The following is an 18,041-nucleotide window of genomic DNA, read 5'->3' as shown; positions in this document are numbered from 1 at the left end:
TATAAGAGAACACTTCACTTGCTTCCCGAGGGGCATTCCCTTAGCCAGAGACTACTGTATGTCCAGGTTATACATTCTCCTTAGAGTAGGATGCAAGTCTAATTGATGGAAACAGCCCTCGCAGGCAGATGTGTGCTTTTGGTAACAATTAAGTAAAACAATGAAATTAATTTAACAACAGTTCGCACAATTCTCACTCACATTACTGAGTACATTGCAGTTTAGAGAGGTGAGTTACAAAACCTGACCTGCCTTAGTGTCCCGAGATTCTGGAGCCTGTTGACAACCCTACTCTCAGATCAGGTGACACAGGTTGAAATGTCATTAAAGAAAACAGTGGATTATGGCAAAGATGCAGCTCTTCTTTCTTGTAAAGGTAAAGTAAACGGTTCAGTATTTTGACGTTTCTGTTGTGGGGGAGGAGGTTAGTGGTAAATTGTGTAAGTTTCAAACTGAAATCTTATTCAGGAATTATAACAGGGTGAGGCACCCTGTACATTTATTTGTTTGTTTATTTTTAGAACGGGGTCTCCCCACCCCTGTGCAGTTTATTGTTTTGTATTTGTTTGTTTTATGACTTATTGTATTTAAATATACCGGCGAAAACCGTGGTTATTGTTTTTGTATTATGATTTATTTATTGTAGTTATGACGGCACAGCCGTGCATTGGTTTGTTATTGTTTTGTCAGTAGCTCGTCCTCTGCCAGGAGTAATTTAAAAAACCTGTGCAGAATGTGACTGAGGGATTATCAGATGATTGATATGTTGTTAGTCCCTCGGATACTAATATAAAAGCCTGCGATTCTCCCTGCTCTGTTTTTCATTCAACAGTTTCCTTCAGTTTTCTTGACGGTTTTTGTAGATTCGGTATTCAGCCAAATCTTTTGAGAAGGATTCAGTATTTGGCCGAATCCCAAATCTTTGGATTCGGTGCATCCATATTAAGAACCATCTCCATGGGGACTGGTCTGACTCTTTACTGTCATCATAGTCCTTTATCAAGCAGGAATGCCTCTGGGTCAGAATTCATACTTTGGTTCCTTACCTACATAACCTGGAGTCCCACATGCTGTTGACATGACATCTCCAGTTCCTTCCATTTTAGATAAACCAAAGTCACTAATCATAATCTTGGACTCATCAGCAGGGTTAAAGTACAACAGGTTTTCTGGCTGGGGACAAGAAGGACAACACAAAATGGTTTAACAAGATATACAACTGAAAACACGCTTTGCTACCTCAACTACAATAGAAGTAGCCGTTCAGCAAAGAATGATGTACCCTAACTAATTTGCATATACTATGATTTAATGTGCTCAGTGATTGTTTGTTTTTTACCAAAGCTTCCCTGTGATTTACCTTTCTTGTCTCTGCTTTACCAAGGTTTTACTGTGGTTTATTACACTTTACTATGCTTTTAGCATGGTATACTGAAGTTAACTTTTATAATCAGAATGAGCATTTTTTAAATTTTATTCCATAGAAAAATTGACTTGACAGTTCTAATATTTTCCAGTCAGCTACTGTTAGCAGCCTGTCAAGGCCATTGTCACAGATGGAAAATAAAGAGGGGTGACTGATCTCTCTTTCTGATACAGTTTTACAACTATCATTAAGTCTGCACTTAGTTTCTACTAGAATTGAAAAAGTGTGATGTCACCAAAGTGTATTGTCTAGTTTTTCTGTGAGAAATGTTTGATCACTAAAGTAGAAAAATTTCTCTAGCTGAATGATGCCTGACAAAATGCATTTTATTGAACTGTTCAGGTCAGTTTTGTTTTTCAAATATACTGTATGACAATCAACAATTTTGAACTACTTAGTTTATAACATATGTCTAATTATATATGATAAAAGGAATCAATTTGTGGTGTGTGGTCTCTGCCAAACAACTGAGTTATTTTAGTCCAATGGTAACAATATAGAATAACATAATCAATCATGCTATGCTGTTAAAAGTACTATTATTACAGCATAATTACAATGAAATAAGTGCTATGAATCAAGATTCTATGTGAAGGCATATAACTCTAAACAATGATATCACTGCTGGAAATAAGGAACTTAACTAAATACTAATAACTTTTTTCAGTTTAGGAGGAAAGGGTTGACTCTTAAGACCATTGTAAAATACCTAAGTTTTATGAAGATCATTGCAATTAAAGAGATTAAATATAATATACGGGAGTCAATTTCAAAGGAATTGGATAAGCCTGGTATGTATGATTTATTGCCATCATGTTTTCGAATATGTACCAGTCTTGATCATAGTTTTGTCAATAGCAATTTTTTATACTTTTATAGATCTGGCAGTTTTCAAACCTTTCCCATCGCATCTGTGCCACTTTCGTGTGTATGGTCATGTTGCTGAGAAAGTAAAGAAAGTCTGGTGTGTAGCGGCCTTAAAAGTGACAAACTCCAATATATTTAGTTATCCAAGCATTTGTGATTCAGGGATAGGGTGAAATGAATGCTCCACATAATGTTTACTTACTACTGCAGTCTATGTATTATTTGGCAATATTCGATCTTGTAGAACTGGCAACAACACCATCAAAATGTTTTTAGTTTTTTTGTTTGTTTTAAATGCCCTGCAATGTTCAGATCCCCAGTGAAAACGCTACAGTACCTTGAGGTCTCTATGGACTATGCTCATTTTGTGTAGATAATTGACAGCATCCAAAACCTGCCGTATCAGGGTACTGGCATCCTTCTCTGTGTAAAATCCTTTCTCCACTATTCGGTCAAACAGCTCGCCCCCTGAGACCCTGTAAAACAAGAGTGAGGGGAAATGCATTCACTATTTCACTAAGAGCTGCCATTTGAGTACTGGAATGATGTTTTAGCAAAGGATGGGAACATGCATATTCAGTTGCTCTCACTGATGTGAGGGTGCCAAGAGAAATAATGGATTTTCATATCGACCACAACGAAAGATTTTCTGATTTGAGAAAGGTTCATGCATAAGAATTATGAATGAATCAAAGTTACATCAGGAAGGATTAGCGTAATGAACAAAAACACAAATGGACATAACTGGATTAGAAAGTGGAATATCATTTTAGTAACATGTGACAAAGATCGAATGACGCTTGGTGTTAGATCTCCCTCCTGACCTGAGAGGGTGCTAGATAAAGCGAGCAGAGTACCCTGGACTAAAAGGCATGACATTTTATTCCTATGGGTAGGTGGAAGTCAGCCGGCTAGAAAAGGGACTGAGCTACGGTACCTGAACTCAATGACCTGAACGGGAAACGGCATGGCATCCGTGGATTGGAGAAGCGGACGCGCTCGTTAATCAAGGGGTCATGAGCGAGGGTATAAAATAGGGGCATAGCAAAGTAATCTGTTCCTTTGTAAATGGTTAGAAAAACAATCTAAAAGGAGTCCCTGCATTTAAAAGAAACCGTGAGTGTTCTGTTACTCTGTCTTGTAAACGTTGTTTGTTTGTTTCGTCTGTTTTCAAGATTACTATCACGATCCGGAGCTGCAGCCGCAGGCCAGCATTAAACCCGAACACCAGCACTTCACTTTCCACTTTCCGTCTTTAAACAACAAGCACTTAATTTATGCACTGTAGGAACTATTTCTGCATCTTTGTGTTTTCCGTGGTGATAAAACTGGACTTTTGGTTGCGGGTCAAACCTGTGGGATTATACAAACTGAAGTGATACACGCCGCTGTATCGCTTCCATCATTTATTATTTACAGGTATTCGCCATAATGCACTGGACATTGTAAACCATTTCAATAAATACCCTTGCACTTGTTTATAATTGTCTGTGTGATTTGTATCTGCACTGTACTCACCTTATCTACTCACCACTTTGCCACATAATAGTACAGATATTGGCACCCTAAACTCTTTATGTGTAACTGATAAGCACTGACACCTGGTGATTACAGTTCTGACTGTTCTTCAAGGCATGTTACAAGGACTTTTGATGTGTTTCTGTGTTGAAACTGGAACAGAAATTGGAAACGAAGAGCCTCTTCCTGTATAGCATATTAAAAGTGTCATCACACTAGAAGTTACTTTGAAACTCAGAATGGAAATATAGACGACTGACTGAAGTCACGCTGCCATATTAAAACTGTATTTGTTTTTATAAGGATTATATCAAAAGCTTTAAATCTGCTAGAATTTCCATTTAACAGCAGCAATCGTTGACCTCTCATAAAAATTCAAGTTTTAAGAGGCAAAAGAGAGGAGTATTCACTTATTTAACAGCCGAGAAAAACATGGTGGCGTTCCTGACATCAGTAACATGCAATAAGGGTGTGCATGGAAATGATTATCAGACTTGCAAGTCCTAGACTATGCCAGAGACACAATCTCCAGAGTGCCGTAAATTAACTTTAATTAAATTAGTTTATGAGTAAAAGAAATAGTGTCTGTCTATACCCCAGTTAAAACTATTGGATGCAGGATAACACATTATTGGTTATGGGCTTAGTTTATTTAATGAAGGTACTTGATTTTGAAATGTTTCACACTACTTCTTATGCAACACATATTTAGGCTTTAATCTAATCATATAGTGCCAAACTGCCAATACAAGCATTTTTTTGTTTGTTTGTTTTGTTTATTTTGTTTTTAATTGGTGCTTAATATGGTATACCCATACCTGTCAACATTGAGTTTTCAAAATAAGGGTACTTTTGTAAACTGAAATTTTAGTGGCCTGAATTGAAGTGAATACCTACATAAGACAAAAACATACAACTATTCCACTTTATTACTTCCTTCTAATTACTTTTAAAAAGGAAATAAATATATATATACAAACAATCATGAGATACTTCACAATCCAGTGCTGTCTCCCGTGGTTTTTAATGTACTGTAGTTGTAGGTGGCTGATTTGGCAGCAGCCACAGTACTTTGTAAACAGGTCCACTGTAGTTGATTTTGCAGAACAGCAAAGCATACACAGTTGATGTTGTTACTTTCATCATACAACAAACCTAAAGGCTGAGGAGTTTGGTACTTCGCATTGACCTCGTCATCAAAGGACGAGCTATGGTACCTGCTTTATAACAACAAAAAAACCCTCTAAATTCAATAGCCCACTGTGGCAAAGTGGCTGCTGATAGTGAGCAGGTGTATAGCAGGTGCAGTGCTGGTGCAATAATCTAAAGAAACCAACAGACAACAAAGTACGGGTGAAATGGTTTGTTTATTATTTGTTTATAATCCAAGGGTCTGATGACCAGACAGTAAATAATAACGAACTTGCAATACACAACCATGTGTACTGCACAGTATTGAAAAAGGACTGCAGTCCCATCAATAATACGCCCAGTACTCACACAATTAGACACACACCATCACCAGTCCAAAGTGAGTGCTCTCAGTGCTTGTGGTACAGTACAATATCATTTGTAAACGACAGTGATAACAATGTTGATCGTGACTGAAGTGCAGTGTTGATCCGGTTTGTGCTGGCCCTTGGCGACAGCTCCAGGTCTGTTTAGCTGTCTAGTGCTATAATCAGAAAACACAAACAGATACTAAACTGACACGGACAAACAAACAAAAAAACACTCAAGAATATTTCCAATACTCTTTCTCTGAGTCTCTCATAGTTTCTAACCCAAAACCAAGCAAAGGAAATGATTACTGATTCTCCGGCCCCTATATGCTATCACGCAGGACCCCTTGGTAAACGATTGCAGCTGCCTGGATTGCTTGCAGCTGCTACCTTGTTTACCTTCCAGGTCAATACGTTCCTGAAAAGGAGTCTCGCCTTCACCCAGGCTGACCGACTTCCCAACCCTGGAAATGAACTGTCAGGCCAGACCGTCTCAAGACTTTCCCTTTCGCTATTTTGTGCCCTCACAGGTCGGGAGATTTCCAACCAGAACTCATTATATGTCTGTCACACCCCCCTATAAAAACACATATAGAAAAAAGCCAAAACCATGGTATTGCAACGTTATTCATTGCACTGCACATATGTTGCAGATCAATAATATTTCAGTCAGTAATATTTCATTGGTGGCGTTTTTTTTTAGCTCGAGACATTTTCTCGAGAAAAATGTCTTGTGTAAAATGATTTTTGGGGTTTCCATTCGATCAGTTTATTTTACTCAAGCAAACCGTGCTTTTCACCCGACATCATGCAAATGAATGGGAAAGGTGGGGGCTGATATGTAAATTAGCTATGCGTAAAGTACTTGTGCTGTTTTTGAAGATTGCTAGTGAAATTTTGTGAAAATGTGGTTTCCATGCACATAGAACTGGTACACGAGTGAATCTAAGCTGCTGTAATAAAGCAAAATACCTCATGTCTGGCTGGTTAATAATGTGTTTTACTGCTCTTGCCCAAATTGTTTTTTAAATGTCATTGGTGGGATGGCATGTCGTTAGTATTGAATCTGTTTCAACCAATTTACCTTACAACTAATTTATTACAAATTAACTCGGAGGTATAAAATGAAACTGACCAACACAGGTATTGCAGATCACAATGGCTGAAAACCGACCAAGACGTAAGATTCTAAAGCTCTGTGCCAGACACTTCCTCGTATGCTCACAAGGCTGTCTGGATTGGGAACAGTGGATGTTTTCCCTTTGTTTTGTGAACTTGAACCTCCAAACATCCTCTACTAGCAAATCCTTATGCCTTGTTATCTATTGACAATGGTTAGCGAAAGGACAGTTTGGACACATAGTTATTCGTTTTGCTGGTGGGAAGAGGTTGTGCTGCATTACTCTTTTAGTTCTGCAGTGGATAGTCAATACTACAACAAGGGCATAATACAGTTCATGGTAAGCGGTTTTATGCAGAACTGTAAACCCACAAGAGGTATACAGCAACACGACAGGCCAGACACAGCAAAACACAATAATAATAAAAAAAACACCTGCATTATCATTAAGGTGAACTACACCACTGCTAACCATAAAACCGTCCATCAGCCACTTACTTTCTGCCATCTTGGAATCCACAGTAACGACAGACCTGCTCCCTTGCAATATTTATAGTTAAGGATAAACACACTCGGTAACATTTACACGTGAAATGCGGTTTTCCATGCGAAACTGGGTATGGATTTTCCCGTGTGTTTCATCATTTACATGAGTAAATGAGATTTACCCTATCCCTCTCTTTGGCCGTTTTTTCAGCCACAAACCTGATTTACACGAGTAATTCTCCCAAACGTGCATGTGCATCGCCATTTCACGTGTAAATTGACCTGTATGGAAACCCCATGATTGTCAACTATCTTCTATTTTAAATGAACACGCTATTGCTGTATGTAAACACATATTATCAATCAATCTGAACTTCTAAAGCAAAGCTGATGCTGAAATTGTAATATAAATGCTTATCTTTCACTATGTGTGTGTGTGTGACAGGCTGGCGAGTGGTGACGTCAGGCCAGATGCAGGAACAGAAAACATACAAAGTAACTGCAGTTGCAAAAAGACGTGCTGTGCGCTGTTTATTTGAATTAAATAAAAGGTTGAACAAAAAACAGTTGCACACGGAGCAAAAAATAAAGGTTTTAAAAAAAAAAAAACTAATGACAAACATAAAACAATAAATATCATCCAGGTCAGGCTGGACCAATCGCCTTCACTGATCCTAGACCGTTTCGTTTAGTTTCATTTCGTTTCGTTTCATTTCGTTTTGTTTCGTTTCGTTTAATTTTTTTCTGCTCTCGCTCTCCCGTACGCTCCTCTGTACACACCAACCCGGAACTGCAGGTTTATATACCATGGCCGAGGGGTTTAACTAGTTAGTAATTGTTCTATTACCCCTCGGTCACAATCTGCACAAGTTTATTAATTATATGTGACTGCTGGCTAGTTTAACAACGCACTAGCCGACAGCCACACATTACCACAAGGTTTTAGATTTAAAACAAAACAGAACACTTATGTTCCCAGTGTTTTAGATCCTACTACAACCTAGTAGGCTATTCCATTTATAACTGTGTTGTTTGCATTGCTCAGAAGGCTAAATCAAATAGTATTGGCTTTACATTTCATTCACACTGATACATCTGTCTATAGTACATATTTAAACATATTACAGGTATCACTATCATGGAAAATCATTAAAAGAGCCTGTTACTCTGACCTACAGTAAATCCACAGCCTTTAGAATAGCAAATGCTCATGCACAGTTTAATAAAAAAACTAGACCTGTGGTTCCCAATATATAACCTGTAATAGCGCTGCCAATGAGGTCAGGTCTGTAATCTACTTTACGCTCACTAATTTATTGTTAATCAAAGGTTAATCAAATTCAGAGAAGTGCTTCTGAATACATAGTCATAATTGACATAACCAACCATACATGTGACATGCACACAGACACATGGGCGCCTCCACTGAATCCCATCACCTGGGATATTCATCCCCTGGGAGAATAAAAAAAAAAAAAAGCTATGTTGGAAAGCAAGATCACTGGTAATACTACACTGTAAATTACATAAAGACCTGCACATAAATCCACTCGCTAACCTCAGTGGAACCTTGGCCAAGCATCTCCTCTCTGTGCATTGTGACATCCCCATTGTGCTGACCCTGGTGCTACATATGTGGGAAGCTACCTTGCTGTACGTTTAAATCCTGTGATTAACAGATAATCAGCATATATGGAATAAATCTGCAGATGTTTCACAAAGTTGTATTATTTGGAAAGTGATGACGCAAAGCATTTCTACTTGTAGGCAAAACGATTCACACCTGTGAACTGTATTAGATATGCCTTAGTCAAGTGTCTCACCGAAACAGGCTTGTGAATGTGAATATGCTGCTACTTATTCATTCATAAAGATGCATCTTTTCATATTAGCATTGTTATTCTGAACACAGGTGTAACAGGGAGAGATCTGTGCTGACTCTGCTGGCGTGTTCATGGGCTGAAGAGGGCAACAGTCGTCCAACAACCGCCTGTGAGTCATGGCAGTGACATGGGGAGGTGCGAAAGTGGGTGTGTGGACTTTCCCCCTCTCTGAATGGCTGAGAGGTGAGTCTTGGCAGATTGCTAGCCCTATAAAAAAATGCTCTGCTGTTTCCTCAGGTCTGCCCACTTAGTCGCAACGAGAGTGCGGAAGCCCTGATCCAGGACCGGGAATCAGGCGAAACAAAGAGTTTCATAGCGAGACAGAGAGAGCGGGGAACCCTTGGGCAGACCCCGACGTATTGTGAAAGAACAGGCTAGTTAGCCGACAGAGTAGGACGGTGATCCGGGTTGTGCGGGTAGCGGCGACCGGGATAACGCTGCCGAGTGCAGCACCTTTTATTTGTAGTTTTATTACTGTTTTATTTTCCATTGTTCTTTTCGCCTTCTGTTTTCATTATTATTTCTTTGAGCACCTGCGAGTGCATTTGCTGTTCACATACCAGCTGTGGTATTTCCGTGGTGCTGTCTATCATCGTTGATAGGCAGCCTACGGTCAACAGTGCCCTCTGCCGGAAAAAACAAGAACTGTTCGCAAATAAAACTGGGCACCTGTGTGGTGTTTTCAAGTACACCTGTCTGTCTCCTAGTCAGTGAATTACCCACACCCCTTCCACAACAGGATATATAATTCTACAGCTGTTGTTGGTTTTCTACTGTTGAATCTCAATTGTGGTATACCAGCACACTACAGCTTCCAGTAAAACTTCCGAAGTAGAATCCAAAATTGTATGCAAAAAAGGATGAGTCCGTTTCATTTTTTTTGAGACAAAAAATAAGTTATTGCTAAGAGTGTCAAATCAGCTTTCATCTCAAAGACCTTAATCCCGATGGTTTTAGTAGTCCCTTGTGTGCAGTACAGCAGTTTATGAGACATGTGTGAGAGCAAGTCAACTGACTCAGGGTTGATCTGTGATAACTAAGCAGCTTCAGAGTGCTGCTAGCCCATCATCTTTCAAAGTGCACCACCAAAACCAAAAAGATGCAGGATGCTGCAGGTAGAAAACAGTCAGGAAGATTTCACATCACCATCGTTCTTTTAGAAGGCTTTTATCAATGCAAGATCTAATTAACATAATTAGGAAACTAGCATTAGTACAGGAGACAGAAATACAACACAGAATAATAACTAACTAAAGGTACATTTGTTTTAAAAGACTTTCTTTCTGTTAGACAATACTGGTGACATTAAAACGCCGCCACATCTATAAAAACAAAATAAGAGACATTACTCATGTGAGAAAGTAGTTAACTGTGACTTACATCCACTGTGTGTTCATGTAAAAATAGAAGTTTGACATAGACAGATGGTTCCATATACCCTCCAGATTGTGCTAAAGCAAGTTTCATCACTATTGTTGGTTCTCTAGATATTCGTGAAGATGACAGAGTGACAGACAGGGTTAGGGTTAGGGTTAGGGTTAGGGTCCAGGGGACAGACTTAAAGCCTCTATTTACCCCCATATTCTATTACTTGTAATAATCTCAGCCAAAAAATGCCCTTTAAGTTTCATTACAATTGGATAAGTGGCCATCCTTATTAATGTAAAACTGTAATTTAAGAATTGGTCCATTGAACGTTTACTCATAATTAATCAGTAAACAAAAAACTACGAGTGACCCTGTATTTTCAAACTACCAGGGTGTAGAGGATCTCTAGTGGTTTGAGAAAAGGATCTCTTTGTAGAGGATCTCTGGTGGTTTGAGAAAATTGCAGTGACATTATTTATTTTTACTGAAACTAGAAATAGTAAGGTCCCCACAGAGAGGAATTGTGTGATTCCTTCCCCTTCACGGAAATGCCCTCTTCTTCCTGCACTGAAATTAATTGGTGTACGATTCATGTTCCACCAGGATAATCAGAAACAGAACTATTTATATTTTCTTCAGTGAACTCAGTCAGTACATGCTGAACATTTTCAGAACATAAGAAAGTTTACAAACGAGAGGAGGCCATTCGGCCCATCTTGCTCGTTTGGTTGTTAGTAGCTTATTGACCCCAGGATCTCATTAGTCAGCTTCTTGAAGGATCCCAGGGTGTCAGTTTCAAGAACATTACTGGGAAGTTGGTTCCAGCCTCCCACAATTCTCTGTGTAAAAAAGTTCCCCCTATTTTCTGTTCTGAATGCCCCTTTATCTAATCTCCATTTGTGACCCCTGGTCCTTGTTTCTTTTTTGAGGTCACAAAAAGCCCCTTGGGTCAACATTGTCAATGCCTTTTAAAATTTTGAAAGCTAGAATCAGATCGCCGAGTAGTCTTCTTTGTTCAAGACTGAACAGATTCAATTCTTTTAGCCTGTCTGCATATGACATGCCTTTTAAACCCAGAATAATTCTGGTCAGTCTTTTTTGCACTTTTTCTAGAGCAGCAATATCTTTTTTGTAGCGACGTTACCTCCTCATTAACCCAAAATCATTAAGGTCAAATATAAGACTCCTGCAAAGGAAATATAGACAACTCAATATCTGTACTAAGAAATACGAGTAGGTACCATAAAACATTAACCATTATTCCTCTATGGTTGGGAAAATAAGCGTACGTAAACCGTCTGTAGCTATTCACTTTTGCACAGAGAAAAGCAGAACTTTTTAAGTTACGGTATATCTGTTCTATGTGGTGTTTTATGTACATACAGCACTTGGCATATACTGTATTTACTATATACATTAACACAAGTATTTCTGTTTTATCATCATTTGACCACAGGAGGGCCCCAATACCATTTTACCCGCTCTGAATAAGCTGGTTGACATTGGGCTGTCATTTCACCACAACTGTACCTGTCCTCTACAGCTTAGCACAGTAAAGCAGAAAACAAAATACTTCTACTTTTATGTTCCGTGAATCTTAAATCGAATTGAGTCTTGAACAGTGACATTCAAAAACCTGGAATGCATACATTTTATTGTAAATGAGATTTCTAAATATTTTTATTAGAATATTATATAAGTGGCAACCATTTTGAGCAATTCCCCCTCTGTTAGTACTACACGAAATCCCATATGTGATGTCTGTTTATTATTTTACTTGGGGTTTGGGGTGGGCACTTAATAACATTACACAACAGTTATCTGAATCCAGATACACTGGCATAGACTACAGAGGCCTATAAGCCTTTACAAAACAGCAGTGGAAGTGAAATACCATAATTTTACAAGACCTGATAATTAAATAACATCCTATTAAATTTGACCAGCTCATGATTACACAATTTCAGATCCCACACTAGTAAACTGCATCATCCACTCAAGCCTGAGGCCACTGTCATTAGGCTACAGTTTGAGTGCTATAGAAAGCCCCCTGTGGCCTCAATAGAGCTCATGGAAACATGTCTAATTAGTACATCTGGTACATCAGAGTGTAATCTTTAACTTGTCCCCCTGCAAAACTCTTCCCCCAGTCATTGTAAGAAATACATCAGTTGGAAATACCAGAGTTGCAGGGAGGAAGGGTGATTGTGTACCAATTGAGCTCTGAGATAAGACATGTTTCTGACAGCTCTTTTGAAGACACATGGAGGATTTAACATTTTAGTTTTTAACAGTTACCAGGGAGTGATGACTGAAACAGAAAACAATATGCAAAGTGAATGTAAACAAAATGAAGAATACGTCGGTTTACACAGTATAACTCTGACACTTCATACCCATAACCAGCTGCTACTGTAAGATAACTATATCACACTAAATGTGAATTTGCTAAGAATACAATCCATTAAAAAGAAGGAAAAAAACAAACTTCCACATGTGTCAATCGTTCATTTCTTCCGGGCAGATGTTTCAGAGCTTACTCAGTTAGAAAGTTAAGTGAAAGCGATTTTAAAAAATAACTGAATTAAAGGCAACAGGTGGTTAGGCAGCATTTCATGATTTTAATGCGCAAGGCTTCACATGCCAGGTTGTTATAAGGAATAACTGTCAAAAAGCTTTAAATCAGAGTTTCTTCTCGCTAACCAAGTCAAATTCTCCTATCCAAACAGATAAAGGAGTAAAAAAATTATAACTACTTCCATAGGACACTCATACACAGTTACAGGTACATGCATGGGAAAAACTGATCCCAAATTGATCATTTACATTGGATGTTATGATATACTGCACAGTACTATTAGCACCAATACAAATTTGTTTGACATTTTAAGTATTGCAAGTTCATTTCAGGCAAATGCCAAAAGATGGATGACAGTTTCACCAAACTATGAACACGTTACTGCCAATTTGAAGTTCAATTCTCTGTTTAAATGTTGCGTCACAATTGCAGCCCACTTACTTAGTGCTGATCTCTGATCTGTTAATATAACTGACAGTGTTTATTTGAAGGCAGTCAATAGGTGAAGTGTGATTTTTATCAGAAGATAAAAATCTTCCAAGTATATAAGCATACAGATAGTCTGTTTTTGTAATGTACACTATAAGAGCACCCATAAAATATGAACCAAAGGCCATTTTGTCTTGCCAGCTGTCCTACTGCATGTCTATGATGACTCATGAAACCTTGTTACGCAACAGCTATAATAGAGGCTGCATCACGTAAATTTGGAAACTGATATTCATTGCAAAAAGTGCTACAAGTGTTTCTTGGTATTCTGGTACCACCAGCATCCTTATTAAAGGTCGTTGAAAGGTTTGTGGTGAACTATTTGCTTTTTGTCATGTTTATTCACAAAAGTGAAGTGAACACAAACAGGAAGGACAAGTCTTTTATGTAAAGGTGTTGAGGTACTGAAGTTAAGAGAATCTGATCAGGTGAGTAGTAGCAGCACTTTGTATAGAGCTCTCAATAACATTCTGCTGTGGTGTGGTGTGCTCTGCTCTGGAGGTGCATCGCTTAGGACTGCAGCAGTCGGTACAGCAGCAGTAGATGCCACATGCAGCAGCTCTGCTCTATGATAGTGAATTAAAAGAGAGATGGAACTAAGCTGGCTGTTTCAGTGAGCTGTTTAAATTTCCCCAGAGGCATCCCAAGAAGCTGAATATAAGTCTGTGCAGGGTAAGCCACACTAATTTAATCAATCAGTAACAGGTGACATTATCAAGGTATATGCTTGAAATGGTGTCTAAATAATGAATAAACAGCATACATATTATATTAAGGCTACAGCCTCGAATGTGTTTTAACAAACACAACTGAAATGGAAATAATAAATCCATTGTTTTATATTTTATTTCCTGGACAAGTGAAAGCTCTAATTTCTGGATCACATGTTCAGTAATATGTTCTATGGTTTAAAATATGTTCTATGGTTTTTGGCTCCCCCTTCTGTGCAACCATGCAACAAACTGCAGTACAGATTGAACACAGATGACCTCTGATGTGTTGCACTGGTTTTCATGGCAGGTCTTCTTGTTTCTGTAACAATAATGTTCATTTGTGACACATTGATGTTGTTTGCGGTGTTGAAAGCTGGTGGTCATGTTGTTAATTGTCAAAATGAATTCAAACGCAGACTCATAAAGGCCTAGTCACATGAATCAATTTGCCATGTGTAACGTGAAAAACGTCAAAATCACTGAACTTCATGTGAACCTCAAGCAATGAATAAAATAATAAAAAAAGCTCAGCAAGCACTTCTAATATCTAAACAAGAAATTACTTAAATGTCATGAAATATAAGGCTTTAAACCCATTTCTGTTTTGTTTTTTTGAGGAACAGATTTCAACAGCTACTACTTTATAAGAATGTTAAAAACAACAAACTCCAAGCAACTACATTTCTACATTATTATAATCATACAATCACCTTTACTGAACATCACCAATAATTCAAGCCTTTAAAATTATGTTGTATTACAGCATCTGCTCTATACTACACATACAATACTGTACTACACTGAAAACAACATATATTCTGTACAATGTTACTATGATGATTTCCTAACACAATTAACATTTCAAGTAGCGTCATTAGTTTTTATTCTAAAACAGTATTTATTAAAAGCTAAGTGACTCAGTTGCTGTCAAATTCTGATGCATGGTCGCTCTCACACACAGACAGCAAAGGCCTAACGAGTACACCAAGGTCTCTATTGGTGTGATAAGAAAATTTATTGATGTCATTTTCCTGAGGGATCTGAGTTTTGCTGCTGCCCTGAAGCTGCACAGTTTGTCAGTTTAACATCTTGATGCGCACAAGAAAATATGTGACATTGTGTAAGTAAGGCTACTATTTACTAAAATCTTGTAGGTAGAAATGTATTCTCCAGGTTTCCTTTTTGGGTCCATCTCATGCCATTTATTCTAAGGATTTTGGTAATCATTTCCAAAAGTCATACAATATCAATCATAAAATGTGCTTGGATATTTTGTTGTTTCCCTTGCTTATACCTTGATTTTCACAATGCTTTATATTTATCTGTGAATAATCTTTCTTGTTTGTGCATTACCATACTTTACCACCATGCTTTAACATGGTATGCATTTGTAACAGTACAAGCAGTAGACAATTTTCCATATTCAGTACTGTAATCTCCTTTCTTCTCCCTATCTAAATCCTATCATTTGTTTGTTTTAAATATAGATACATACCATACCCACTAGGCAGGAGCCACGGTGTGTTGCTTGTGATGTGTTTGGCTTTCTCAAGCCCTAATTATATATATATATATATATATATATATATATATATATATATATATATATATATATATATATATATATATATATATAGACACAATATTCCTCCATCCAGAAGATCAACTAGAAAGAAGATCAATACCAAGAAAAGGTTTTAAAATCAAGCCTCGCTCAGGACAACTGGAAGCTGCTAGAGACTGGAAGATGCTGGCTTATTTTTCCACCTGAGATTGCCACCACTAACCTTCGACCAGACATTGTCATGTGGTCTGGATCAGCACGCCTTGTTCATCTGGCAGCGTTAACAGTGCCATGGGAAGATGATGTGGATGAAGCGTATGAGAGGAAGAAACTTCGGTATGCTCAACTAGCTGCTGAAGCAGAACAGCAAGGATGGAGAGTCTGAGTTTACATTGCAGCCGTTGTGTGTGCTGATGCGCTGGGGAGGTAAAATAAGCTGATCCCTGGAGCCTGCATTACACTTCACAATCAACACCAGACAGAAGGATATCTACATCATCAGATGGAAAACAACGCAAATGGACGGAGATGCAGATGGATCACATTAGTTTACTGCAAAGCTACGTCTTAGCTGGTGCTTATCTAGGAGCGAGCCGAGTTCAAATCAGCATGAAGTTCAACATCTACTCTCATGTAATGGAAATCATGAAGATCTGGATACATCCAGTAACTGCTGTGAATAGTGCAGCTGGCAACAAGGGAAAGACCTTGTGACAGCATTGAGAGACAGGTGACAGGAGGAAAGAGACCCCATTGGGGCTGGCAAGGGTTAGCTACCATGGTCGGCAGTATCCAGCTCTATGTTTTCAAAGGTAAACAGGATGCTGGAGACAAGGCTTCTAAGAAATTAAAGAGAAAAATACCCCTAGAGCCTGCAAGAGCGGGGGTGGAAAATGACTCAATGTTGGATAACACAGTTAACTTCTTAAGAACAGAAACGGATATGAGAATGGAAAGTACTTCACAAAAGACTAGTTCAAGATCTGCAGTTAGTAAAGATATGGAACTCCAGGTTTGTGTCTGCGGCTGGAGCAAGGCGACAATGGTCAGGGGTTTGAAGATTCATCAAGGGAGAATGAAATGGTTGAGGGAGAAGGGACTAGGGCTTCACATTGATCAGTACTTCTTACGAAGTCATTCAAGTCAGTCGAATGAAATCCAGCGACAGGAAGAAAACCACAGTTCGCAGGATTTCAGCACCCCTGTCATAGATGTGAGGAGGACTTGCGTGCATACAATTAGTGATGAACCTAATGATCCCTGCAAACCCGGTCAGACGAACCAGCGTAAGAGAGAAAAGAACTTCAATGGGCACAAGCCTGGAGTTAAATGACCAAGAGCTTGTGAGAAAACTGCATGGGACACAGTAAACACGGATCTCTGTTTTACTTTGAAAAGGTTAAATGGAACAGTTGAACAGAAGCTGGATAAATTTGGAGACATCATCTATGCATATGGAAGCGAGAGGTTTGAAATTAAAAAAAGGAAGGAAAAAGTACAAACTATTTCTGGAAAGTCTAGACAGCAGCAGGAAATTGAACACTTAGTTAGAGAAAGGAGGCAGTTGAGGAAGCAATGGAAAAAAGCTGAACAAAGTCAGAAGGAGGGACTCAATCTGTTACAAAGGATCATAAAAGATAAGCTTGCAACATTGCACAGAGCTGAGCGCCTACGGAAATGCTACAAAAAGAAATAACGTGCAAGAACTAACTTTTATAAAGATCCATTTAAATTTGTAAAGAAGATATTCTCCAGCAAGAAAAATGGCACACTAAAAATCAAACATCTAAGTTTGAGCTGGAGAGATATTTGGAGGAAACACATACATTCAAAAAAGCAGGAGCCTATGTCAATTCAGATATTCCACCTATCAATCCACCCGAATACTAAACGGAGGACTGTGTTCCTAAGTGGAAAGAAGTAGAGCAAGCTGTGAAAAAAGCAAGGGCATCATTATCTCCAGGGCCTAATGGAGTTCCATACAGCGTACAAGAGTGCTTCTGGAGTTCTACAAATCCTGTGGAAATTGATGAAAGTGGCATGGGAAAAACAGGTTGTACCAAGAGCATGGCGCCAAGCAGGTGGAGTCTTTATACCAAAAGAAAAAGATTCTACAAGCATTGGTCAGTTTTGTCCTATTTCCCAATTAAATGTAGAAGGCAATATTTTCTTCAGCATTATTGCTCAGAGATTGTCAACCTACCTATTAAAGAACTGCTTCATTGACACTTCAGTACAAAAAGCAGGCATTCCAGGTTTCCCAGGATGCTTAGAACACAACAGCATAATCTGGCAACAAATTCAATCAGCAAAAAAGGACAGGAAAGAGCTCCATGTGACACTCCTGGATTTGGCTAATGCATATGGTTCAGTGCCACATGAACTTCTTTGGGCAGCATTTGATTTTTTCAGCGTACCGATGACAATAACAAATTTAGTGAAAGCCTACTTTGGAGATTTGCAATTTAGTTTTTCAATTTCACAATTCAGCACTACATGGCAATGCCCAGAAGTTGGAAAATAAATA

The 18,041-nt window shown here is 38.5% G+C and overlaps 1 protein-coding gene across 1 annotated transcript in view; it reads right to left on the bottom strand.

Moving 5' to 3' along the window:
* Nucleotides 1–18,041, bottom strand: part of LOC121318275 (calcium/calmodulin-dependent protein kinase type 1D-like) — a 92,141-nt gene that overhangs the window by 21,780 nt on the left and 52,320 nt on the right. Inside the window, exons 4-5 of the mRNA XM_041254777.1 lie at nt 2,631–2,769; nt 1,047–1,173 (exon numbers count right to left, since the gene is read on the bottom strand). Of these exons, the coding sequence (XP_041110711.1) occupies nt 1,047–1,173; nt 2,631–2,769 (266 nt within the window). The remainder of the gene's footprint in view (nt 1–1,046; nt 1,174–2,630; nt 2,770–18,041) is intronic.

Source organism: Polyodon spathula, chromosome 7 (assembly GCF_017654505.1).
Source record: "Polyodon spathula isolate WHYD16114869_AA chromosome 7, ASM1765450v1, whole genome shotgun sequence".
NCBI lineage: Eukaryota > Metazoa > Chordata > Actinopteri > Acipenseriformes > Polyodontidae > Polyodon > Polyodon spathula.
Note: the sequence above shows the minus strand (reverse complement) of the source record. Positions and strands in the feature narration are given on the sequence as shown.